The sequence below is a fragment of the Haemorhous mexicanus genome, unplaced genomic scaffold (genome assembly GCF_027477595.1).
Source record: "Haemorhous mexicanus isolate bHaeMex1 unplaced genomic scaffold, bHaeMex1.pri scaffold_124_ctg1, whole genome shotgun sequence".
Lineage (NCBI taxonomy): Eukaryota > Metazoa > Chordata > Aves > Passeriformes > Fringillidae > Haemorhous > Haemorhous mexicanus.
The window spans coordinates 25,348-50,206 of record NW_026775996.1 but is presented as its reverse complement, the minus strand read 5'-3'; the positions used below and the strand labels follow the sequence as shown (position 1 = coordinate 50,206).

The 24,859-nt window shown below is 63.4% G+C and overlaps 2 protein-coding genes and 8 gene segments (V, D, J or C); 5 read left to right on the top strand and 5 right to left on the bottom strand.

Moving 5' to 3' along the window:
* Window positions 1-114: 114 nt before the first annotated feature.
* Window positions 115-532, top strand: LOC132322815 (immunoglobulin heavy variable 3-53-like). The segment is given in 1 exon segment: window positions 115-532. A coding segment is annotated over 1 exon segment (294 nt).
* Window positions 533-1,531: 999 nt separating this feature from the next.
* On the top strand, window positions 1,532-2,327 carry LOC132322791 (Ig heavy chain V region 914-like). The segment is given in 2 exon segments: window positions 1,532-1,929; window positions 2,302-2,327. Coding segments are annotated over 2 exon segments (306 nt in total).
* Window positions 2,328-2,365: 38 nt separating this feature from the next.
* Window positions 2,366-2,920, bottom strand: LOC132322790 (Ig heavy chain V region 914-like; the record flags this gene model as incomplete). The annotated part of the segment is given in 2 exon segments: window positions 2,366-2,741; window positions 2,907-2,920. Coding segments are annotated over 2 exon segments (390 nt in total), but the record flags the coding sequence as incomplete, so codon positions are not given.
* A 10-nt stretch (window positions 2,921-2,930) lies between these two features.
* On the top strand, window positions 2,931-8,856 carry LOC132322768 (immunoglobulin heavy variable 3-53-like). The segment is given in 2 exon segments: window positions 2,931-3,201; window positions 8,725-8,856. Coding segments are annotated over 2 exon segments (270 nt in total).
* Window positions 8,857-9,261: 405 nt separating this feature from the next.
* On the top strand, window positions 9,262-10,308 carry LOC132322789 (Ig heavy chain V-III region J606-like). The segment is given in 3 exon segments: window positions 9,262-9,325; window positions 9,657-10,225; window positions 10,285-10,308. Coding segments are annotated over 3 exon segments (657 nt in total).
* A 169-nt stretch (window positions 10,309-10,477) lies between these two features.
* LOC132322788 (Ig heavy chain V region 914-like) lies at window positions 10,478-11,086 on the bottom strand. The segment is given in 2 exon segments: window positions 10,478-10,914; window positions 11,065-11,086. Coding segments are annotated over 2 exon segments (444 nt in total).
* Window positions 11,087-11,136: 50 nt separating this feature from the next.
* On the top strand, window positions 11,137-11,902 carry LOC132322787 (immunoglobulin alpha-2 heavy chain-like; the record flags this gene model as incomplete). Its single annotated transcript, XM_059837511.1, is given in 2 exon segments — window positions 11,137-11,499; window positions 11,501-11,902. Coding segments are annotated over 2 exon segments (750 nt in total), but the record flags the coding sequence as incomplete, so codon positions are not given.
* Window positions 11,903-12,043: 141 nt separating this feature from the next.
* On the bottom strand, window positions 12,044-13,374 carry LOC132322786 (natural cytotoxicity triggering receptor 2-like). The gene is made up of 2 exons (XM_059837510.1): window positions 13,311-13,374; window positions 12,044-12,945 (listed from the first exon to the last, which is right to left on the bottom strand). The coding sequence occupies exons 1-2, from the start codon at window positions 13,372-13,374 to the stop codon at window positions 12,059-12,061; spliced, it is 951 nt and encodes a 316-aa protein (XP_059693493.1). The 3' UTR covers window positions 12,044-12,058.
* A 595-nt stretch (window positions 13,375-13,969) lies between these two features.
* On the bottom strand, window positions 13,970-20,826 carry LOC132322763 (Ig heavy chain V region 914-like). The segment is given in 3 exon segments: window positions 13,970-14,059; window positions 15,314-15,395; window positions 20,558-20,826. Coding segments are annotated over 3 exon segments (411 nt in total).
* Window positions 20,827-22,029: 1,203 nt separating this feature from the next.
* Window positions 22,030-24,794, bottom strand: LOC132322765 (Ig heavy chain V-III region HPC76-like). The segment is given in 2 exon segments: window positions 22,030-22,336; window positions 24,548-24,794. Coding segments are annotated over 2 exon segments (363 nt in total).
* Window positions 24,795-24,859: the final 65 nt, after the last annotated feature.

Here is a 24,859-nt window from a genome sequence, read left to right as displayed (position 1 = left end):
ATGAATGGATTGGGGTAATTGCGCGATTTGATGCAACTTTGAGTACAGTGAAGCTCTGGTGGGGATTTGGGACCAAACCAGGGGAGTTTGGGGAAAGCAGTGAAGGTTTGGGGATGGGGGAGGGGCCGTGACCCTGCTGGAGTGCGGGGGGGACCTCCAGCCCCCCAGGGGGTCCCTGCGCCTCCTCTGCCCAGGGGCCGGGTTCGATTTTGGGGGTTATGGAATGTTCTGGATCCGCCAGAGACCCGGGCAGGGGCTGGATTGGCTCGCAGGGATCTACAGCGGTGGTTTCAGCACCTACTACGCGCCGTCGCTCAAGGGCCGGGTCATGATCTCCAGGGACAACGGGCAGAGCTCGGTGACGCTGACCATGACCGACCTCCGGGACGAGGATTCCGGATCCTATTTCTGTGCCAGGGCTGCTGATGCTGGTGCTTACCGTGCTGCTGCTGTTGACCAGCTACTGGGGACACCCCTGCCCCTGCTCCCCAGACCCTCCCCCAGACCCCACCCCTGACCCCGTTCCTGTCCCCGTGTCCCAGCTCTGCTCTGGCTCTGACCCAAATTCCCAGCTCCTGGCCCCAAAGCTCAGCTCGGGGCCCTCTCGGGGCCATTTTGGCTCCTGGGCTGGACCCGGCCCCTCTGCCAGGATCCCCGGCCTGGAACTCGACCAGCCCTGCCCAAATCTGCGCTGCTGCCCCAAAGCTGCCACCGCTGGCACCAATCCCCGACCTTTGTCCCCAAAGCGGGAGCCTGGGCCTCCAATCCCGACCTTCAGGGCAAAGTTTGGGGCAGAAAGAGGAGATTTGGGGTCAGGAGTTGTGGTTTGGGCTGGGGGGGTGAGAGCTGGGGCCAAGGCAGAGCAAGGCTGGGATCAATGGTCACGGGCTGGGGGTGGGCTGGGGGTGTGGGGGAAGGGTCTGGGGTCTGGGGCAGGGGGGCGGACTCGGGGATGGGGGTGGGGACAAGGGGGACACTGAGGTGGGGGTTGGGACGGCACTACGACCAGCAGCATCAGCACAACAACCAGTATCAGCAGATTTGGCACAGAAATAAGATCCGGAATCCTCGTCCCGGAGGTCGGTCATGGTCAGCGTCACCGAGCTCTGCCCGTCGTCCCTGGAGATCGTGACCCTGCCCTTGAGTGATGCCGGGTATCGGGTGTATCCACCATTGTCAATCCCAGCGACGTATTCCAGCCCCTGCCCGGGTCTCTGGCGGATCCACATCATTCCATTGCTCCCAAAACTGAACCCGGCCCCTCGGCAGAGGAGGCGCAGGGACCCCCCGGGGGGCTGGAGGTGCCCCCCGCACTCCAGCAGGGTCACGGCCGCCCGGAGCCCTGCGGGGACAAGGGGACATGGGGGTGGGAAACCTGATTGGTCAGGGGCCTCAAAGTGGGTGTGGCCAGCTGAGAAAAGGGGCGGGGCCTACCTGAGCGGAGGCTGATGTACTCCAAGGGTCCCAATGTGGGCCCAGAGTCAGGGCTGGGGTCAGGGGCTGAGCTGTTCCCATCCCCATCTGCCCTTGTCCCCGCAGGGCTCCGGGCGGCCGTGACCCTGCTGGAGTGCGGGGGGGACCTCCAGCCCCCCGGGGGGTCCCTGCGCCTCCTCTGCCGAGGATCTGGATTCGATTTCGGGAGTTTTGGAATGTTCTGGATCCGACAGAGACCCGGGCAGGGGCTGGAGTTCATCGCTGGGATTGACAATGATGGCACCACCAGATACCCGCCATCGCTCAAGGGCCGGGTCACGATCTCCAGGGACAACGGGCAGAGCTCGGTGACGCTGACCATGACCGACCTCCGGGACGAGGATTCCGGATCCTATTTCTGTGCCAAGGCTGCTGGGGCTGACGGAGATGACCATGATGCCTGTGCTATTGGCCCCGCCCCAATGGCTCTGTCCCCCCAGCTGTCCCCAGCTGTCCCCAGACGCTCCCCCCAAACCTCCCCGCCCCCACCCTGACCCTTGTCCCAGCCCTGCCCCCTTTGCAGCCACCTCGCCCAATGGCCCCAATCCCTGCCCTGGGTCTGGCCCCAAACTCAACTCCTGCCCCAAATCTCAGCCTGGTCCCCCAAAAGTGCCCAAAGGGTCGAGATTGGGGGACAGCGGGGGGGGTTTGGGTCAGGGGCTGCGGCCAGGAGCCCAAAGTGGGGATTTGGGGGAAATCGGGGGAGTTTTGGGGCAAAACCAGGTGGGTTTGGGGCGGAACCAGTTGGGTTTGGGGCAGAACCAGTTGGGTTTGGGGCAGAACCAGTTGGGTTTGGGGTCATTGGTCACCATTGGTGGGGATGGGGAGATTTGGGACAAAGGGTCAAGGGCTGAGCTTTGGGGAGAGGATCTGGGGTCTGGGGACAGGAGGGGGCGCGGGGGTGGGGATCCACACTGGTGTCACCACCATTAGCACCAGGATTCCAATAATCAGCATAAGCAGATTTGGCACAGAAATAGGATCCGGAATCCTCGTCCCGGAGGTCGGTCATGGTCAGCGTCACCGAGCTCTGCCCGTTGTCCCTGGAGATCGTGACCCGGCCCTGCACCGACAGCGCGTACGCGGTGCTGCCACTGCTGTAGATCCCTGCGAGCCACTCCAGCCCCTGCCCGGGTCTCTGGCGGATCCATTGCATGCCAAAACTGCCAAAACTGAACCCAGCCCCTCGGCAGAGGAGGCGCAGGGACCCCCCGTGGGGCTGGAGGTCCCCCCCGCACTCCAGCAGGGTCACGGCCGCGCGGAGCCCTGCGGGGACAGGGGCAGATGGGGATGGGAATCCTGATTGGTCAGGGGCCTCAAAGTGGGTGTGGCCAGCTGGAAAAAGGGGCAGGACACCCCAGGGAGGCGGAGGCTGATGAACTCCAAGGGTCCCAATGTGGGCCCAGAGTCAGGGTTGGGGTCAGGGGCTGAGCTGTTCCATCCCCATGTCCCCCTGTCCCCGCAGGGCTCCGGGCGGCCGTGACCCTGCTGGAGTGCGGGGGGGACCTCCAGCCCCCCGGGGGGTCCCTGCGCCTCCTCTGCCGAGGGGCTGGGTTCGATTTCGGGAGTTTTGCCATGAGCTGGATCCGCCAGAGACCCGGGCAGGGGCTGGAGTGGCTCGCAGGGATCTACAGCAGTGGCAGCACCTACTACGCGCCGTCGGTCAAGGGCCGGTTCACGATCTCCAGGGACAACGGGCAGAGCTCGGTGACGCTGACCATGACCGACCTCCGGGACGAGGATTCCGGATCCCATTTCTGTGCCAAATCTGCTTATGCTGGTTATAACGATGCCTATGGTATTGGCGCCTCGCCCATGTCCGTCTGTCCCCCCGTCCCCGTTCCCCATCCCCCACCCCTGACCCCGTTCCTGTCCCCGTGTCCCAGCCCTGCTCTGGCCCTGTCCCCAATCTCAGCTCCTGGCCCCAAATCTCCGCCGTAGCTCCAAGTCCCAGCCAAGACCCCCAAAAGTGACGAGGCTGGCCGGATCTCGGGCCACCATGTCCATCGGATTTTCCTTCCTCTGATTGGCCAAAGCCCTTTTAAAGCCAGCTGTGACATCGAGTTCTGTCACTGCAGCGGGGCCGTGGGCTGCTGGCACCTGGCTGTTGTCACAGCCCTGTGGGGACAGCCCTGGTGGGACACCAAACAGCTCCAGAGGCGTCCCCAGCAGCCCCGTCCCGGCGGGGGTTGGGACAGAGAGCCCCGGGCGGGGATAAATCCTGGGGGGCAGCCCCAAATCTGCACCCCTGGCCCCAACCCCGCCCGGGGGGCACCGAACCCTGAGGGGTGGGCACAAAGATTGGCACCGAGGGTGAGGGGTGCTCAGGAACTGGTGATGGGGACGGGGTCAAAATCCTCCACAGCAGTACAGCAGCCTTGGTTATAACGTTTGGCACAGAAATAGACGCCTGAATCCTCGTCCCGGAGGTCGGTCATGGTCAGCGTCACCGAGCTCTGCCCGTTGTCTCTGGAGATCCTGAACCGGCCCTTGACCGAATCCGCATAGCCGGAATCACTGCCGTCGTTTTTAATCCCTGCGACCCGTTCCAGCCCCTGCCCGGGTCTCTGGCGGATCCAGAACATGGAGAAACTCCCGAAATCAAACCCAGCCCCTCGGCAGAGGAGGCGCAGGGACCCCCCGGGGGGCTGGAGGTCCCCCCCGCACTCCAGCAGGGTCACGGCCGCCCGGAGCCCTGCGGGGACAAGGGCAGATGGGGATGGGAATCCTGATTGGTCGAGGGCCTCAAAGTGGGCGTGGCCATCAGGAAAAAGGGGCGGGACTGACCGGGTACGGCCAGCAGGGCCAGGAGCTGGAGGGAGCTCGAGGCCGTGGCCGGGATGTGCCGGGGTTGGGGTCCCGGGGGGTTTTGGGGGTCGTTAATGAGATATTAATTGGGCAATCAGTGCAGAACACTCAGGACAAGGGTTCCAATTATTAATGAATGAATCGGGGTTTTTTGCAGGGTTTAGGGCACTTGGGATAGAGGAAAGCTCTGGTGGGGATTTGGGACCAAACCAGGGGAGTTTGGGGAAAGCAGTGAAGGTTTGGGGATGGGGGAGGGGCCGTGACCCTGCTGGAGTGCGGGGGGGACCTTCAGCCCCCGGGGGGTCCCTGCGCCTCCTCTGCCGAGGGTCCGGGTTTGATTTCGGCCAATTTGGGATGGGCTGGATGCGCCAGAGACCCGGGCAGGGGCTGGAATACGTCGTGGGGATTAAGAGTGATGGCAGCACCGCGTACGCGCCGTCAGTGCGGGGCAGGGTCAGGATCTCCAGGGACAACGGGCAGAGCTCGGTGACGCTGACCATGACCGACCTCCGGGACGAGGATTCCGGATCCTATTTCTGTGCCAAGCGAGCTTACGCTGATAATTGGGATCTTGGTGCTAATTTTGTAGACTCCAGTGCTGGATCCGCCCCCATCTCAGTGTCCCCACCTGTCCCCAAACCCAGACCCTTCCCCAAATCTCAGCCATTACCCCTTGTCCCAAATCTCCCTCATTTGCACCAACGGTGACCTCTGACCCCAAACCCTGGCCTGCTCCTGCCCCAAAATTCAACCATTGCCCCCAGACCTTCACCCCCTTCACCCCCAGCCCCAGTTCTGGCCTCCTCCAATCAGGGCTGGGGGAGCTGGGGGAGATTTGGGTGAAATGGGCAAAAATTGGGAATTAAGTCCAGAGCTCGGTCAGCAGGGGAGGAGTTTGGGGGAAGTGGCCGAGATTGGAGGAACGGGGCTGGGATTTGGGGGAAGGATCGCTGGGATTGGGGACATTGGGTGACCATCACGGGGAGTGGGGCCACAGCCGGCACCGTCACTATAAGCACCAGCAGCACCACAACCACCAGCAGCACGTTCCCATCCCCATCTGCCATGGCCCCCTCCCCCCTCATGGCCCTGACCCTGCTGACCCTTCTGACCCTCGCAGGTTGGGCCACGCTCCCTTTTCCCATCAAGCCACGCCCCCTTTTCCCTTTCCCAACCAATCCGATTGGTTCATTTCTGAATTTGGATGATTTTCCCCGCAGGGCTCGGGCGGCCGTGACCCTGCAGGAGTCCGGGGGGGACCTCCAGCCCCCCGGGGGGTCCCTGACTCTGCTCTGCAACAGCTCCGGGTTCCCCCTGGGCAACCACGACATGTTCTGGATCCGCCAGCGCCCCGGCCAGGGGCTGCGCTTGGTCGCCCACATCACCCACGAAGGAGGCCAGGCCATCTACGCGCCGTCGGTGCGGGGCCGGGCCAGGATCTCCCGGGACAACGGGCAGGGCTCGGTGACGCTGACCATGACCGACCTCCAGCCCGAGGATTCCGGGTCCTATTTCTGTGCCCGGCGTCACAAACATTGGGCCGCGGATTTGGTTTTTATTGACGGCGCCGGCAGCGGCCCCGCCCCCACCGTGGTCACCCAGTGTCCCCAAATCCCAGAGATCCTTCCCCAAAATCCCAGCTCTGATCCTCAAATCTTCACCATTTCCCCCAAACCCTGCCCAAGCTGACCAATTCCCGATTTTCCCCAATTTTTGCCCATTTCCCCCCAATCTCCCCCAGCTCCCCGGGCCCTGATTGGCCCAGCCGGCGCAGAGCCGGTGCTGGGAGGAGCGGTTCGGTGTCGGATCTGGGGCCGGTGCAGACCCTTGGCCAAAATCCCCGGATTTTCAGTGGTTTTGGCGGTGAATTCCCGCGGGTTTGCGGCGCGGGGGGAAATCTCTGGTTGGGATTTCTCCGCGGGCAGGGGCGGAGGAAAGGAGCCTCGGTTCAGCCCTGGGATGGCAGCATCCGGGCCCTGCCCAGAACGGGCCGGGATTTGGGGCAGAACTGGGCACTTTTGGGAGCACAGCCCGAGCTGAGAGCCGAGGGTGAAGGGTTGGGGCCCAGGGCTGAGCGTTAGCGCCAGCGGTCCCATGAGGGGCAAAAAGGGACAGGGAGTCGAGAACGGGATCGAGGTCTGAGGTTTGGGGAAAAAATGGAGAGTTTGGGGACTCTGTTATGGGAAGGGAGCCAAAACCAGGAGCTCGGTGCCATGGCGGGCGTGGTCACCATAACCAGCAGCAGGAACACACCCAGAGCAAGAGGCTTTGGCACAGAAATAGGATCCGGAATCCTCGTCCCGCAGGTCGGTCATGGTCAGCGTCACCGAGCTCTGCCCGTTGTCCCTGGAGATTCTGACCCGGCCCTTGAGCGACGGCGCGTAGTCGGTGTAACCACCACTGTCACTGATCTGTGCGACGAATTCCAGCCCCTGCCCGGGTCTCTGGCGATACCAGCCCATCCCAAAACTCCCGAAATTGAACCCAGATGCTCGGCAGAGGAGGCGCAGGGACCCCCCGGGGGGCTGGAGGTCCCCCCCGCACTCCAGCAGGGTCACGGCCGCCCGGAGCCCTGCGGGGACAGGGGGACATGGGGATGGGAACAGCTCAGCCCCTGACCCCAGCCCTGACTCTAGGCCCCACATTGGGACCCTTGGAGCTCATCAGCCTCCGTCCAGGTGTGTCCCGCCTCTTTTTCCTTCTGGCCACGCCCACTTTGAGGCCCTCGACCAATCAGGTTTCCCATCCCCATGTCCCCTTGTCCCCGCGAGGCTCCGGGCGGCCGTGACCCTGCTGGAGTGCGGGGGGGACCTCCAGCCCCCCGGGGGGTCCCTGCACCTCCTCTGCCGAGGGGCCGGGTTCGATTTCGGGCAATTTGGGATGGGCTGGTATCGACAGACACCAAGGAATGTTCTGGAATACGTAGCAAGTATCAGCAGAAGTGGCAGCACCGACTACGCGCCCTCAGTCAAGGGCCGGTTCAGGATCTCCAGGGACAACGGGCAGAGCTCGGTGACGCTGACCATGACCGACCTCCGGGACGAGGATTCCGGATCCTATTTCTGTGCCAAATCCCCTAATACTGGTGGTGCTTATGCTGCTGGTTATATTGACGCTGCTTTTGCTCTCCCCACCCCCATCCCCAAGTCCCCCCCCCAGCCCCAGACCCCAGACCCTTCCCCCACACCCCCAGCCCACCCCCAGCCCGTCACCATTGATCCCAACCTTGCTCTGCCTTGGCCCCAGCTCTCACCCGCCCAGCCCAAACCACAACTCCTGACCCCAAATCTCCTCTTTCTGCCCCAAACTTTGCCCTGAAGGTCGGGATTTGAGGCCCAGGCTCCCGCTTTGGGGACAAAGGTCGGGGATTGGTGCCAGCGGTGGCAGCTTTGGGGCAGCAGCGCAGATTTGGGCAGGGCTGGTCGAGTTCCAGGCCGGGGATCCTGGCAGAGGGGCCGGGTCCAGCCCAGGAGCCAGAATGGCCCCGAGAGGGCCCCGAGCTGAGCTTTGGGGCCAGGAGCTGGGAATTTGGGTCAGAGCCAGAGCAGGGCTGGGACACGGGGACAGGAACGGTGTCAGGGGTGGGGTCAGGGGAAGGGTCTGGGGAGCAGGGGCAGGGGTGTCCCCAGTAGCTGGTCAACAGCAGCAGCACGGTAAGCACCACCAGCACCAGCACCCTTGGCACAGAAATAGGATCCGGAATCCTCGTCCCGGAGGTCGGTCATGGTCAGCGTCACCGAGCTCTGCCCGTTGTCCCTGGAGATCGTGACCCGGCCCTGCACTGAGGGCGCGTAGAAGGTGCTGCCAATGGTGGTGATTCCCCCGAGCCACTCCAGCCCCTGCCCGGGTCTCTGGCGGATCCAGAACATTCCATAACCCCCAAAATCGAACCCAGCCCCTCGGCAGAGGAGGCGCAGGGACCCCCCGGGGGGCTGGAGGTCCCCCCCGCACTCCAGCAGGGTCACGGCCGCCCGGAGCCCTGCGGGGACAAGGGCAGATGGGGATGGGAACAGCTCAGCCCCTGACCCCAGCCCTGACTCTGGGCCCCACATTGGGACCCTTGGAGTTCATCAGCCTCCGCACAGGTGGGCCCCGCCCCTTTTTCCAGCTGGCAACGCCCACTTTGAGGCCCTCAACCAATCAGGTTTCTGATTCCCATGTCCCCTTGTTCCCGCAGGGCTCCGGGCGGCCGTGACCCTGCTGGAGTGCGGGGGGGACCTCCAGCCCCCCGGGGGGTCCCTGCGCCTCCTCTGCCGAGCATCTGGGTTTGATTTCGGGAGTTTTGGGATGTTGTGGATCCGCCAGAGACCCGGGCAGGGGCTGGAGTGGCTCGCTGGGATCTACAGCGGTGGTTCCAGCACCTTCTACCCGCCGTCGCTCAAGGGTCGGGTCAGGATCTCCAGGGACAACGGGCAGAGCTCGGTGACGCTGACCATGACCGACCTCCGGGACGAGGATTCCGGCGTCTATTTCTGTGCCAAGCGTGCTGGTGCTGCTGGTGATGATGCTGGTGCTCATGGCCCCACTTCAGGACTTGTAGCCCCAAATTTGAGTTCCTGACCCCTCACCTCCGCCTTGGGCCCCAAACGTTGGCCGTGTCTGTAATAGCTGGGAACGAGGGCACTGAGCGTGGCCCTGAGGTGACATTGGGGGCAGAACCAGTCGGGGACAGGGACAGAGGGTCAGGAATGGGGTCCAGGTGTCCGGAAAGGGCCCTCCCCCTCCAGCCCAGCCCCTCCCCTGCTCAAGGCCAGTGAGAAATTCCCCCAGGGGGACTCAAAGACCTGGCCCAGGACAACAGTGGAGAAGTTGAGCAGCCCGGGGGAGAGAGATGGGCCAGGGAAAGGCCTGGGGAGGGACTTGGGGACAGCTGGGGACACCATGGGGGCGGGGCCAATACCGTCAGCAGTGTCAGCATTACGGGAATAAGCGTGTTTGGCACAGAAATAGGATCCGGAATCCTCGTCCCGGAGGTCGGTCATGGTCAGCGTCACCGAGCTCTGCCCGCTGTCCCTGGAGATCGTGACCCGGCCCTGCACCGATGGCGCGTAGTCGGTGCTGCCACTGCTCCAGATCCCTGCGACCCACTCCAGCCCCTGCCCGGGTCTCTGGCGGATCCAGAACATTCCATAACCCCCAAAATCGAACCCGGCCCCTCGGCAGAGGAGGCGCAGGGACCCCCCGGGGGGCTGGAGGTTCCCCCCGCACTCCAGCAGGGTCACGGCCCCTCCGCCATCCCCAAACCTTCACTGCTTTCCCCAAACTCCCCTGGTTTGGTCCCAAATCCCCACCAGAGCTTCACTGTACTCAAAGTTGCATCAAATCGCACAATTACCCCAATCCATTCATTAATTAATTGGAACCCTTGTCCTGAGCATTCTTCATTGATTGCCAAATTAATATCTCATTAACGACCCCCAAAACCCCTGGGACCCCAACCCCGGCACATCCCGGCCACGGCCTCGAGCTCCCTCCGGCTCCTGGCCCTGCTGGCCCTACCTGGTCAGTCCCGCCCCTTTTTCCTGATGGCCACGCCCACTCTGCGGCTCTCGACCAATCAGGTTTCCCATCCCCATGTCCCCCTCTCCCCGCAGGGCTCCGGGCGGCCGTGACCCTGCTGGAGTGCGGGGGGGACCTCCAGCCCCCCGGGGGGTCCCTGCGCCTCCTCTGCCGAGGGTCTGGGTTCGATTTCGGGAGTTTTGGAATGTTCTGGATCCGCCAGAGACCCGGGCAGGGGCTGGAGTGGCTCGCGGGGATTGACATCCTTGGCAGCACCGACTACGCGCCGTCGGTCAAGGGCCGGGTCACGATCTCCAGGGACGATGGGCAGAGCTCGGTGACGCTGACCATGACCGACCTCCGGGACGAGGATTCCGGATCCTATTTCTGTGCCAAGGGTGCTGTGGCTGGTTGGGATGCTGCTGCTCCTGCTGGTCTTAGTGCAGTCCCCACCCCCATCCCCGAGTCCCCCCCTGCCCCAGACCCCAGACCCTTCCCCCACAGCCCCAGCCCACCCCCGGCCCGTGACCATTGATCCCAACCTTGCTCTGCCTTGGCCCCAGCTCTCACCCGCCCAGCCCAAACCACAACTCCTGACCCCAAATCTCCTCTTTCTGCCCCAAAACTTTCTACAAAATGGCGATTTCGTGCCAAGGGTCAAGGTTTGGGTAAAGTTTGTGTCCAGGAGCCGAGAATTTGGGGCAGAACCATTTCAGAGCTGGGACACGGGGACAGGAATGGGGTCAGGGGCCGGGGTTTGGGGAAGGGTCTGGGCCATGGGGACAGGGGGGGACGCAGGGATGGGGAGGGGGCCAATTCCATAACCAGGATGAACATTTCCAGTAACAGTGGTTTTGGCACAGAAATAGGATCCGGAATCCTCGTCCCTCAGGTCGGTCATGGTCAGCGTCACCGAGCTCTGCCCGTTGTCCCTGGAGATCGTGACCCGGCCCTTGAGCGATGGCGCGTACCAGCTGCTGCCACCAGTGTTGATGCTCCCGACCCACTCCAGGCCCTGCCCGGGTCTCTGGCGGACCCAATCCATTTCAAAATTCCCGAAATCGAACCCGGCCCCTCGGCAGAGGAGGCGCAGGGACCCCCCGGGGGGCTGGAGGTCCCCCCCCGCACTCCAGCAGGGTCACGGCCCCTCCCCCATCCCCAAACCTTCACTGCATTCCCCAAACTCCCCTGGTTTGGTCCCAAATCCCCACCAGAGCTTCACTGTACTCAAAGTTGCATCAAATCGCGCAATTAACCCCAATCCATTCATTAATTAATTGGAACCCTTGTCCTGAGCATTCTTCATTAATTGCCCAATTAATATCTCGTTAACAACCCCCAAAACCCCCTGGGACCCCAACCCCGGCACATCCCGGCCACGGCCTCGAGCTCCCTCCAGCTCCTGGCCCTGCTGGCCCTCCCAGGTGGGTCCCGCCCCTTTTTCCAGCTGGCCACACCCACTTTGAGGCCCTCAACCAATCAGGTTTGTCATCCCCATGTCCCCCTGTCCCCGCAGGGCTCCGGGCGGCCGTGACCCTGCTGGAGTGCGGGGGGGACCTCCAGCCCCCCGGGGGGTCCCTGCGCCTCCTCTGCCGAGGGGCCGGGTTCGATTTCGGGAGTTTTGGTGCACAGTGGATCCGCCAGAGACCCGGGCAGGGGCTGGAGTGGCTCGCGGGGATTGACAGAAGTGGCAGCGCCGCGTACGCGCCGTCGCTCAAGGGGCCGGTTCAGGATCTCCAGGGACAACGGGCAGAGCTCGGTGACGCTGACCATGACCGACCTCCGGGACGAGGATTCCGGATCCTATTTCTGCGGGAAATGTTCTTTTGCTGGTTGCAATTACGAAGCTTATGGTACTGACGTTGGTTTCGGCCCTGCCTTTGCTCTTGGGATCCCAAATGTCCCCAGAGCCCAGACCATGCCCCAAACCTCCCCCATGGACTCAGCTCGGAATCCTCTGTCCCCATCGGCCCCAAGGGCCAGCACTGACCCCAAACCCTCGCCTGCTCCTGCCCCAAACTCAACCACTGGCCCCAAACCTTCACCCCCAGCCCCAGTTCTGGCCTCCTCCAATCAGGGCTGGGGGAGCTGGGGGAGATTGGGGTGAAATGGGCAAAAATTGGGGGAAAAGTCGAGAATTGGGGCAGCGATGGCGGAGACTGGGGGGAAGGTCAAGAAACGAATGCAGGGGGTGGGATTTGGGGTGGATTTGGGGATTTTGGGACATTTGGGGAGCCAGGCGTGGGGCCTTGGGGCACCCCCATCATCATCACGGCGGTCACAATGTGCCGAGCTCAGCGAGAGGATTCCAGCCCCAACCCGAGGAGCAGCTCCCGGAGCTGGAGGCCGGGCAGGAGGACGAGAGGTCCCCGGTGGGAGGGAGGAGCCGACGCCGCGAGGTCGGGGCTCCGCAGCCTCCCCCCACTTCCTCCCCGGCCGCTGCTGGGGCCCGGAAAAGGAAAGAGAAAGTTCCTGGATTTGGTCCCTTGGAACAGCTGGGTGTGAGCGAGGGCAGCCCAGCTCCTGGAGGGGCCGGCAGAGCGCCAGCTGCAGCCACAGCTGGCTGTGCTGCCCTGGGCTGATCCCCGCTCCCAGCTGGGACCGAGGGGAAGGGCGAGGCTGGGGAGAAATGGTCAGAACTGGGGGGAACGCAGGGCTGGGGCAGCAGGGGCGGAGTGTGGGGGAAATGGCCGGGATCGGAGGGGAAGGGCTGGGATTTGGGGCAGGATCTTTGAGGAATGGAGAAATTGGGTGACCACCATTGGGTGGTGAGGCCACTGCCAGAATTGCTGCCAATACGAGCAGGACCAGCAGCACCATAATAATCAGTGCTGCGTTTGGCACAGAAATAGACGCCGGAATCCTCGTCCCGGAGGTCGGTCATGGTCAGCGTCACCGAGCTCTGCCCGTTGTCCCTGGAGATCGTGAACCGGCCCTGCACCGACGGCGCGTAGTGGGTGCTGTCACCACTGTTGATACTGGCGACATATTCCAGCGTTTTCCCAGATTTCTGGCGGATCCAGAACATTCCAAAACTGCCAAAATCGAACCCAGCCCCTCGGCAGAGGAGGCGCAGGGACCCCCCGGGGGGCTGGAGGTCCCCCCCGCACTCCAGCAGGGTCACGGCCGCCCGGAGCCCTGCGGGGACAAGGGCAGATGGGGATGGGAACAGCTCAGCCCCTGACCCCAAACCTGACTCTGGGCCCCACATTGGGATCCTTGGAGTTCATCAGCCTCCACCCAGGTGGGCTCGCCCCTTTTTCCAGCTGACCACGCCCACTTTGAGGCCCTCGACCAATCAGGTTTGCCATCCCCATCTGCCCTTGTCCCCGCAGGGCTCCAGGCGGCCGTGACCCTGCTGGAGTGCGGGGGGGACCTCCAGCCCCCCGGGGGGTCCCTGCGCCTCCTCTGCCGAGGGGCCGGGTTCAATTTTGGGAGTTTTAGCATGCAATGGATCCGCCAGAGACCCGGGCAGGGGCTGGAGTGGCTCGCAGGGATCTACAGCAGTGGTGCCAGCACCGACTACGCGCCGTCGCTCCAGGGCCGGGTCACGATCTCCAGGGACAACGGGCAGAGCTCGGTGAGGCTGACCATGACCGACCTCCAGGACGAGGATTCCGGATCCTATTTCTGTGCCAGATCTGCTGGTGCTGGTTGGGGTGCTTATGCTGGTCTTAGTGCCGTCCTCAACCCCATCCCCGAGTCCCCCCCTGCCCCAGACCCAGACCCTTCCCCCACACCCCCAGCCCACCCCCAGCCCGTCACCATTGATCCCAACCTTGCTCTGCCTTGGCCCCAGCTCTCACCCGCCCAGCCCAAACCACAACTCCTGACCCCAAATCTCCTCTTTCTGCCCCAAACTTTGCCCTGAAGGTCGGGATTTGAGGCCCAGGGTCCCGCTTTGGGGACAAAGGTCGGGGATTGGTGCCAGCGGTGGCAGCTTTGGGGCAGCAGCGCAGATTTGGGCAGGGCTGGTCGAGTTCCAGGCCGGGGATCCTGGCAGAGGGGCCGGGTCCAGCCCAGGAGCCAAAATGGCCCCGAGAGGGCCCCGAGCTGAGCTTTGGGGCCAGGAGCTGGGAATTTGGGTCAGAGCCAGAGCAGGGCTGGGACACGGGGACAGGAACGGGGTCAGGGGTGGGGTCAGGGGAAGGGTCTGGAAATCTGGGTCATGTGGGGTCACAGGGAGAGGGACGGGGTCACGACTCTAAGCACCAGCTTCAGCATGGGAACCAGCAGCACCCTTGGCACAGAAATAGGATCCGGAATCCTCGTCCCGGAGGTCGGTCATGGTCAGCGTCACCGAGCTCTGCCCGTTGTCCCTGGAGATCCTGACCCGGCCCTTGACTAAATTTGTGCGGTAGTAATTGGAACCAGTCTTGTTGACTTGAACGAGGTATTCCAGCCCCTGTCCTGGTCTCTGGCGATACCAGCTTATCCAGAAATCCCCAAAAGTGAACCCGGCCCCTCGGCAGAGGAGGCGCAGGGACCCCCCGGGGGGCTGGAGGTCCCCCCCGCACTCCAGCAGGGTCACGGCCGCCCGGAGCCCTGCGGGGACAGGGGCAGATGGGGATGGGAACAGCTCAGCCCCTGACCCCAGCCCTGACTCTGGGCCCCACATTGGGACCCTTGGAGTTCATCAGCCTCCGCACAGGTGGGCCCCGCCCCTTTTTCCAGCTGGCCACGCCCACTTTGAGGCCCTCAACCAATCAGGTTTCTGATTCCCATGTCCCCTTGTCCCCGCAGGGCTCCGGGCGGCCGTGACCCTGCTGGAGTGCGGGGGGGACCTCCAGCCCCCCGGGGGGTCCCTGCGCCTCCTCTGCCGAGCATCTGGGTTTGATTTCGGGAGTTTTGGGATGGGCTGGTATCGACAGAGACCCGGGCAGGGGCTGGAATGGGTCGCAGGGACCCACAGCGGTGGTTCCAGCACCTTCTACGCGCCGTCGCTCCAGGGCCGGGTCAGGATCTCCAGGGACAACGGGCAGAGCTCGGTGACGCTGACCATGACCGACCTCCGGGACGAGGATTCCGGATCCTATTTCTGTGCCAAACGTGCTGGTGCTGCTGGTGATGATGCTGGTGCTCATGGCCCCACTTCAGGACTTTTAGCCCCAAATTTGAGTTCCTGACCCCTCACCTCCGCCTTGGGCCCCAAACGTTGGCCGTGTCTGTAATAGCTGGGAACGAGGGCACTGAGCGTGGCCCTGAAGTGACATTGGGGCAGAACCAGTCTGGGACAGAGGGTCAGGAATGGGGTCCAGGTGTCCGGGCAGGGCCCTCCCCCTCCAGCCCAGCCCCTCCCCTGCTCGGGGCCAGCAGGAAATTCACCCAGAGGGACTCGAACCCCTGGCCTGGGGCATCCATGGAGAGATTGACCAGCCCAGGGGGCGAGAGATGGGCCAGGGCAGGGCCTGGGGAGGGACTTGGGGACAGCGGGGGACAGCAAGGGGGCGGGGCCAATACCATCAACCGTGTCAGCATTACGGGAATAAGCGTGTATGGCACAGAAATAGGATCCGGAATCCTCGTCCCGGAGGTCGGTCATGGTCAGCGTCACCGAGCTCTGCCCGTTGTCCCTGCAGATCGTGACCCGGCCCTTGAGCGACGGCGCGTAGTTGGTGCTGCCACTGCTCCAGATCCCTGCGAGCCACTCCAGCCCCTGCCCGGGTCTCTATCGATACCAACTCAGTCCAAAACTCCCGAAATCGAACCCAGCCCCTGGGCAGAGGAGGCGCAGGGACCCCCCGGGGGGCTGGAGGTCCCCCCCGCACTCCAGCAGTGTCCTGACCCCTTGTTCCAACCTTGAGCTGCTTTTGCCCCAAATCTCCTCTCCTGGCCCCAAATCAGGGCCGGTCCCACCCTGAGCTCAGCCTCGTCCCTCCAACCCCAACCATGGCCCCAAACTTGCCCAGTTTTACCCCAAGATTTCAGTGCTGGAACTGAGGCACAGCCACGGACCCAAATCCGGCCCATTTTTCCCAAATCTCGACCATTTGCTCCCAGGTTTGGGGACCTTGGTTGGGACTGGGAGCCAAGAGCTGGAGTTGGTGACAGAGCCAGAGCAGGGCTGGGACAGAGGGGCAGGAACGGGGTCAGGGGTGGGGTCTGGGGGAAGGGGCTGGGGAATGGGGATGGGGGGGCTTGGAGATGGGGGTGGGGGACAGCACCATCATGGCCAATATAACCAGCACCAGCAGCACCCCAACCAGCACCAGCAGATTTGGCACAGAAATAGGATCCGGAATCCTCGTCCCGGAGGTCGGTCATGGTCAGCGTCACCGAGCTCTGCCCGTTGTCCCTGGAGATCGTGACCCGGCCCTGGAGCGATGGCGCGTAGAAGGTTCCGGTACTATCGTCATGTATCCCTGCGAGCCACTCCAGCCCCTGCCCGGGTCTCTGGCGATACCAGCCCATCCCAAAACTCCCGAAATCGAACCCGGCCCCTCGGCAGAGGAGGCGCAGGGACCCCCCGGGGGGCTGGAGGTCCCCCCCGCACTCCAGCAGGGTCACGGCCGCCCGGAGCCCTGCGGGGACAGGGGGACATGGGGATGGGGAACCTGATTGGTCGAGAGCCGCAGCGTGGGTGTGGCAACCTGGAAAAAGGGGCGGGACCCACCCGTGCGGAGGCTGATGAACTCCAAGGGTCCCAATGTGGGGCCCAGAGTCAGGGTTGGGGTCAGGGGCTGAGCTGTTCCCATCCCCCATCTGCCCTTGTCCCCGCAGGGCTCCGGGCGGCCGTGACCCTGCTGGAGTGCGGGGGGGACCTCCAGCCCCCCGGGGGGTCCCTGCGCCTCCTCTGCCGAGGGGCCGGGTTCAGTTTTGGGAGCAATGGAATGTTCTGGATCCGCCAGAGACCCGGGCAGGGTCTGGAATGGCTCGCAGGGATCCACAGAGATGGTTCCAGAACCTTCTACCCGCCATCACTCAAGGGCAGGGTCAGGATCTCCAGGGACAACGGGCAGAGCTCGGTGACGCTGACCCTGACCGACCTGCGGGACGAGGATTCCGGATCCTATTTCTGTGCCAAATCTGCTGATAATTTTTGGGGCACTGCTGCTGATCGTTTTGACCCCGTCCCGGTCCCCCTGTCCCCTCCTGTCCCCGTGTCCCAGCTCTGACCTGGCTCCACCCCCAATGTCACCTCTGGGCCACCCTCAGTGCCCTCGATCTCTAAATGTCACCGAAATGTCAGGATTTAACCCCAAAGTTGAGGTGAGGGGTCAGGAATTCCAATTTTGGGTCAAAAGCCCCGATGTGAGGCCACGGGGCCGGATTTGGGTCGGTGGCGTTGACTCGGGGCCAGCACTAAAATTTTGGGGTAAAACTGGACAGGTTTGGGGTCTTGGTTGGGGTTTGAGGGACGAGGCTGAGCTCAGGGTGGGACCGGCCCTGATTTGGGGCCAGGAGTGGGGATTTGGGGCAAAAGCAGCTCAAGGTTGGGACAAGGGGTCAGGACCCTGCTGGAGTGTGGGGGGGACCTCCAGCCCCCCGGGGGGTCCCTGCGCCTCCTCTGCCGAGGGGCCGGGTTCGATTTCGGCCAATTTGGGATGGGCTGGATCCGCCAGAGACCCGGGCAGGGGCTGGAATACGTCGCGGGGATTAAGAGTGATGGCAGCACCGCGTACGCGCCGTCAGTGCAGGGCCGGGTCACGATCTCCAGGGACAACGGGCAGAGCTCGGTGACGCTGACCATGACCGACCTCCGGGACGAGGATTCCGGATCCTATTTCTGTGCCAAATGTGTTGATGGTGGCTGTGGTTCCAGTTCTGGTGCTGCTGCTTATGTTGCTGCTTTTGGTCGAGGCCCCAAGGCGCCACCCCTGGGAACTCAAAGTACCCGAAATCTCCGACCATTCCCCAAAATCCCAACCATTGTCCTCAAATCTTGGCCATTTTTTCCCAAATCCCGCCACTCTTGCCCCAGCTATCGATGTTGTTCCCTTTTTGACCATTTGACCCACACCTGCGCCGCTCCGCGGCCCCTGATTGGCCGAGCTGGCCGTGACCAACCTCCAGGTAGAACATTCCGGATCCCATTTCTGTGCCAGACGCGCCGGCGGTTTTGCTGACTGGGCTGGTGCTGCTGGTGCCTATGGTGAGGTAATCCAGGGTTTGGCCCCGCCCCTTCTCTCCTGGTCCCCAGGTGTCCCCAGATCCCAGCCCCTCCCCCAGACCCCACCCCTGGCCCAGCCCTTGGCCATTTCTCCGTTTCTCTTTCACCTCTCCGGCCCCAACCCGGCACCCTCGGCCGTGGATCCTGCCCAGAGCGTGCACTGAAGGTCAGCGCTGGGCCCGGGGCTGGGGACACGAATTCAGGTGGGACTGGGGGGAGGATCCGGGGTTTGGGGACAGGTGGGGACCCAGGGATGGGGCTGGGCCAGAAATGCCATGGCCAGCACCACCGGCGTCACCACCAGCAGGAACAGCAACAGCAAAAACACCAGAATCAGGAGCTTTGGCACAGAAATAGGATCCGGAATCCTCGTCCCGCAGGTCGGTCATGGTCAGCGTCACCGAGCTCTGCCCGTTGTCCCTGGAGATCGTGAACCGGCCCTTGACTGACGGCGCATACGCGGTGCTGCCACTGCTCCAGATCCCTGCGAGCCACTCCAGCCCCTGCCCGGGTCTCTGGCGGATCCAGAACATGTCGTAGTACCCAATGCTGAACCCGGACCCTCGGCAGAGGAGGCGCAGGGACCCCCCGGGGGGCTGGAGGTCCCCCCCGCACTCCAGCAGGGTCACAGCCGCCCGGAGCCCTGCGGGGACAGGGGGACATGGGGGTGGGAACGTGATAGGTTGAGATCCTCAAAGTGGACATTGCCAGCTGGAAAAAGGGGCGGGACCCACCTGGGCAGAGGCTGATGAACTCCAAGGGTCCCAATGTGGGGCCTAGAGTCAGGGTTGGGTCAGGGGCTGAGCTGTTCCCACCCCCATCTCCCCTTGTCCCCGCAGGGCTCCGGGTGGCCGTGACCCTGCTGGAGTGCGGGGGGGACCTCCAGCCCCCCGGGGGGTCCCTGCGCCTCCTCTGCCGAGGGGCCGGGTTCACTTTTGGGGATTTCTGGATAAGCTGGTATCGCCAGAGACCAGGACAGGGGCTGGAATACCTCGTTCAAGTCAACAAGACTGGTTCCAATTACTACCGCACAAATTTAGTCAAGGGCCGCGTCAGCGTCTCCAGGGACAACGGGCAGAGCTCGGTGACGCTGACCATGACCGACCTCCGGGACGAGGATTCCGCCGTCTATTTCTGTGCCAAGGGTGCTGCTGGTTCCCATGCTGAAGCTGGTGCTTAGAGTCGTGACCCCGTCCCTCTCCCTGTGACCCCACATGACCCAGACTTCCAGACCCTTCCCCAACCCCCACCCCTGACCCCGTTCCTGTCCCCGTGTCCCAGCCCTGCTCTGGCTCTGACCCAAATTCCCAGCTCCTGGCCCCAAAGCTCAGCTCGGGGCCCTCTCGGGGCCGTTTTGGCTCCTGGGCTGGACCCGGCCCCTCTGCCAGGATCCCCGGCCTGGAACTCGACCAGCCCTGCCCAAATCTGCGCTGCTGCCCCAAAGCTGCCACCGCTGGCACCAATCCCCGACCTTTGTCCCCAAAGCGGGACCCTGGGCCTCAAATCCCGACCTTCAGGGCAAAGTTTGGGGCAGAAAGAGGAGATTTGGGGTCAGGAGTTGTGGTTTGGGCTGGGCGGGTGAGAGCTGGGGCCAAGGCAGAGCAAGGTTGGGATCAATGGTCACGGGCTGGGGGTGGGCTGGGGGTGTGGGGGAAGGGTCTGGGGTCTGGGGCAGGGGGGGCTCGGGGATGGGGTTGAGGACGGCACTAAGACCAGCAGCAGCAGCACCCCAACCAGCCACAGCACCTTTGGCACAGAAATAGGATCCGGAATCCTCGTCCCGGAGGTCGGTCATGGTCAGCGTCACCGAGCTCTGCCCGTTGTCCCTGGAGATCGTGAACCGGCCCTTCAGCGACGGCGCGTAGTCGGTGCCACCACCACTGCTGCTGATCTGTGCGACGAATTCCAGCCCCTGCCCGGGTCTCTGGCGATACCAGCCCATCCCAAAACTCCCGAAATCGAAGCCGGTCCCTCGGCAGAGGAGGCGCAGGGACCCCCCGGGGGGCTGGAGGTCCCCCCCGCACTCCAGCAGGGTCACGGCCGCCCGGAGCCCTGCGGGGACAGGGGCAGATGGGGATGGGAAACCTGATTGGTCGAGGGCCTCAGAGTGGGCATGGCCAGGTGGAAAAAGGGGCGGGACTGACCGGGTAGGGCCAGCATGACCAGGAGCCGGAGGGAGCTCGAGGCCGTGGCCGGGATGTGCCGGGGTTGGGTCCCGGGGGGTTTTGGGGGTCGTTAACAAAATATTAATTGGGCAATCAGTGCAGAACACTCAGGACAAGGGTTCCAATTAATTAATGAATGGATTAGGGTTAATTGCAGGGTTCAGGGCACTTAGGGTAGAGGAAAGCTGTGGTGGAGATTTGGGACCAAACCAGGGGAGTTTGGGGAAAGCAGTGAAGGTTTGGGTGTGGGGGAGGGGCCGTGATTATTTCTGTGCCAGGGACACAGATGGTCACGGTGCTGCTGCTGCTGGGTGGGATGGGGCCATGGCCGGCACCACCAATACAGCCAGCGTTATAGGCACCACCAGTACAGCCAGAGCGGGCACAGAAATAGGATCCGGAATCCTCGTCCCGCAGGTCGGTCATGGTCAGCGTCACCGAGCTCTGCCCGCTCTCCCTGGAGATCCTGACCCGGCCCTGCACCGACGGCGCGCACGCGGAGCTCCAGCCTTCCTTCCTGATGCTCCCGACGTATTCCAGCCCCTGCCCGGGGCTCTGGCGGATCCAGAACATGAGGAAACCGCCGACATCGAACCCGGAGACGCGGCACAGCAAGGTCAGGGACCCCCCGGGGGGCTGGAGGTCCCCCCCGCACTCCAGCAGGGTCACGGCCGCCCGGAGCCCTGCGGGGACAGGGGGACATGGGGATGGGAACAGCTCAGCCCCTGACCCCAGCCCTGACTCTGGGCCCCACATTGGGACCCTTGGAGCTCATCAGCCTCCGTCCAGGTGTGTCCCGCCGTTTTTTCAAAGTGGCCACACCCAATTTGAGGTGCTCAACCAATCAGGTTTCCCATCCCCATGTCCCCTTGTTCCCGCAGGGCTCCGGGCGGCCGTGACCCTGCTGGAGTGCGGGGGGGACCTCCAGCCCCCCGGGGGGTCCCTGCGCCTCCTCTGCCGAGGGTCCGGGTTCGATTTCGGGAGATTTGGAATGTTCTGGATCCGACAGAAATCTGGGAAAACGCTGGAATACATCGCGAGTATCAACAGCGGTGACAGCACCCACTATGCGCCGTCGCTCCAGGGTCGGTTCACGATTTCCAGGGACAACGGGCAGAGCTCGGTGACGCTGACCATGACCGACCTCCGGGACGAGGATTCCGGCGTCTATTTCTGTGCCAAACGCAGCAATGATGATTATGGTGCTGCTGGTCCTGCTCGTATTGGCAGCAATTCTGGCAGTGGCCTCACCACCCAATGGTGGTCACCAAATTTCTCCATTCCTCAAAGATCCTGCCCCAAATCCCAGCCCTTCCCCTCCGATCTCGGCCATTTCCCCCACACTCCGCCCCTGCTGCCCCAGCCCTGCGTTCCCCCCAGTTCTGACCATTTCTCCCCAGCCTCGCCCTTCCCCTCGGTCCCAGCTGGGAGCGGGGATCAGCCCAGGGCAGCACAGCCAGCTGTGGCTGCAGCTGGCGCTCTGCCGGCCCCTCCAGGAGCTGGGCTGCCCTCGCTCACACCCAGCTGTTCCAAGGGACCACATCCAGGAACTTTCTCTTTCCTTTTCCGGGCCCCAGCAGCGGCCGGGGAGGAAGTGGGGGGAGGCTGCGGAGCCCCGACCTCGCGGCGTCGGCTCCTCCCTCCCACCGGGGACTTCTCATCCTCCTGCCCGGCCTCCAGCTCCGGGAGCTGCTCCTCGGCTTGGGGCTGGAATCCTCTCGCTGTGCTCGCCACATTGTGACCGCCGTGATGATGATGGGGGTGGCCCCAAGGCTGCACCCCTGGCTCCCCAAATGTCCCAAAATCCCCAAATCCTTCCCCAAATCCAGTCCTTGTCCCAATTCCCGACTTTTCCCCAATTTTTACCCATTTCACCCCAATCTCCCCCAGCTCCCCCAGCCCTGATTGGAGGAGGCCAGAACTGGGGCTGGGGGTGAAGGTTTGGGGCCAATGGTTGAGTTTGGGGCAGGAGCAGGCGAGGGTTTGGGGTCAGTGCTGGCCCTTGGGGCCGATGGGGACAGAGGATTCCGAGCTGAGTCCATGGGGGAGGTTTGGGGGCAGGGTCAGGGCTCTGGGGACATTTGGGATCCCAAGAGCAAAGGCAGGGCCGAAACCAACGTCAGTACCATAAGCTTCGTAATTGCAACCAGCAAAAGAACATTTCCCGCAGAAATAGACGCCGGAATCCTCGTCCCGGAGGTCGGTCATGGTCAGCGTCACCGAGCTCTGCCCGCTGTCCCTGGAGATCGTGACCCGGCCCTTGAGCGACGGCGCGTAGTCGGTGCTGCCACTTCTGTCAATCCCCGCGAGCCACTCCAGCCCCTGCCCGGGTCTCTGGCGGATCCACTGTGCACCAAAACTCCCAAAACTGAACCCAGACCCTCGGCAGAGGAGGCGCAGGGAGCCCCCGGGGGGCTGGAGGTCCCCCCCGCACTCCAGCAGGGTCACGGCCGCCCGGAGCCCTGCGGGGACAGGGGGACATGGGGATGACAAACCTGATTGGTTGAGGGCCTCAAAGTGGGTGTGGCCAGCTGGAAAAAGGGGCGGGACCCACCTGGGAGGGCCAGCAGGGCCAGGAGCTGGAGGGAGCTCGAGGCCGTGGCCGGGATGTGCCGGGGTTGGGGTCCCAGGGGGTTTTGGGGGTCGTTAACGAGATATTAATTGGGCAATCAATGAAGAATGCTCAGGACAAGGGTTCCAATTAATTAAGGAATGAATCGGGGTAATTGCACCATTTGATGCAACTTTGAGTACAGTGAAGCTCTGGTGGGGATTTGGGTCCAAACCAGGGGAGTTTGGGGAAAGCAGTGAAGGTTTGGGGATGGGGGAGGGGCCGTGACCCTGCTGGAGTGCGGGGGGGACCTCCAGCCCCCCGGGGGGTCCCTGCGCCTCCTCTGCCGAGGGGCTGGCTTCGATTTTGGGGGTTATGGAATGTTCTGGATCCGCCAGAGACCAGGGCAGGGGCTGGAGTGGCTCGGGGGAATCACCATTGGCAGCACCTTCTACGCGCCGTCGGTGCAGTTCCGGGCCACGACCTCCAGGGACAGTGGGCAGAGCTCGGTGACGCTGACCATGACCGACCTCCAGGACGAGGATTCCGGCGTCTATTTTTCCGGGAAATCTGCCTACAGTAGTTGGGGTGCTGCTGCTGATCGTTTTGACCCCATCCCTGTCCCTGTATCCTGGAGTCCACATGTCCCAGACCCTTTTCCCAAACCCCAGCCCTGACCCCATTCCTGTCCCTGTGTCCCAGCTCTGAACTGGTTCTGCCCCAAATTCTCGGCTCCTGGACTCAAACTTTACCCAATCCTCGACCCTTGGCACGAAATCGCCATTTTGTAGAAAGTTTTGGGGCAGAAAGAGGAGATTTGGGGTCAGGAGTTGTGGTTTGGGCTGGGCGGGTGAGAGCTGGGGCCAAGGCAGAGCAAGGTTGGGATGAATGGTCACGGGCTGGGGGTGGGCTGGGGGTGTGGGGGAAGGGTCTGGGGTCTGGGGCAGGGGGGACTCGGGGATGGGGTTGAGGACGGCACTAAGACCAGCAGCAGCAGCACCCCAACCAGCCACAGCACCCTTGGCACAGAAATAGGATCCGGATTCCTCGTCCCGGAGGTCGGTCATGGTCAGCGTCACCGAGCTCTGCCCGTTGTCCCTGGAGATCCTGACCCGGCCCTTCAGCGACGGCGCGTAGTCGGTGCCACCACCACTGCTGCTGATCTGTGCGACGAATTCCAGCCCCTGCCCGGGTCTCTGCCGATACCAGCCCATCCCAAAACTCCCGAAATCGAACCCAGCCCCTCGGCAGAGGAGGCGCAGGGACCCCCCGGGGGGCTGGAGGTCCCCCCCGGACTCCTGCAGGGTCACGGCCGCCCGGAGCCCTGCGGGGACAAGGGCAGATGGAGATGGGAAACCTGATTGGTCTAGAGCATCAAGCTGGGCGTGGCCAGCTGGAAAAAGGGGCGGGACCCACCTGGGAGGGCCAGCAGGGCCAGGAGCCGGAGGGAGCTCGAGGCCATGGCCAAGGATGTGCCTGGGTTGGGGTCCCGGGCGGTTTTGGTGGTCGTTAACGAGATATTAACTGGGCAATCAATGCAGAACTATCAGGAAAAGGGTTCCAATTAATTAATAAATGGATTGGGGTTAATTGCAGGGTTTAGGGCACTTAGGGCAGAGGAAAGCTGTGGTGGAGATTTGGGACCAAACCAGGGGAGTTTGGGGAAAGCAGTGAAGGTTTGGGGATGGGGGAGGGGCCGTGATTATTTCTGTGCCAGGGACACAGATGGTCACGGTGCTGCTGCTGCTGGCTGGGATGGGGCCATGGCCGGCACCATCAATACAGCCAGCGTTATAGGCACCACCAGTACAGCCAGAGCGGGCACAGAAATAGGATCCGGAATCCTCGTCCCGCAGGTCGGTCATGGTCAGCGTCACCGAGCTCTGCCCGCTGTCCCTGGAGATCCTGACCCTGCCCTGCACCGACGGCGCGCACGCGGAGCTCCAGCCTTCCTTCCTGATGCTCCCGACGTATTCCAGCCCCTGCCCGGGGCTCTGGCGGATCCAGAACATGAGGAAACCGCCGACATGGAACCCGGAGACGCGGCACAGCAAGGTCAGGGACCCCCCGGGGGGCTGGAGGTCCCCCCCGCACTCCAGCAGGGTCACGGCCGCCCGGAGCCCTGCGGGGACAGGGGGACATGGGGATGGGAACAGCTCAGCCCCTGACCCCAACCCTGACTCTGGGCCCCACACTGGGACCCTTGGAGCTCATCAGCCTCCGCTCAGGTGGGCACCGCCTCTTTTCCCTTCT

Coding starts and splice junctions, on each gene's coding strand:
- LOC132322786 (XM_059837510.1), bottom strand. CDS start 13,374: ATGGTCAGCCTCACCGAGCTCTGCCCGTTGTCCCTGGAGATCGTGACC. Junction 12,946..13,310: donor GACCCGGCCCTGGAGCGACG/GCGCGTAGTCGG, acceptor CTGAGCTGTTCC/CATCCCCATCTGCCCTTGTC.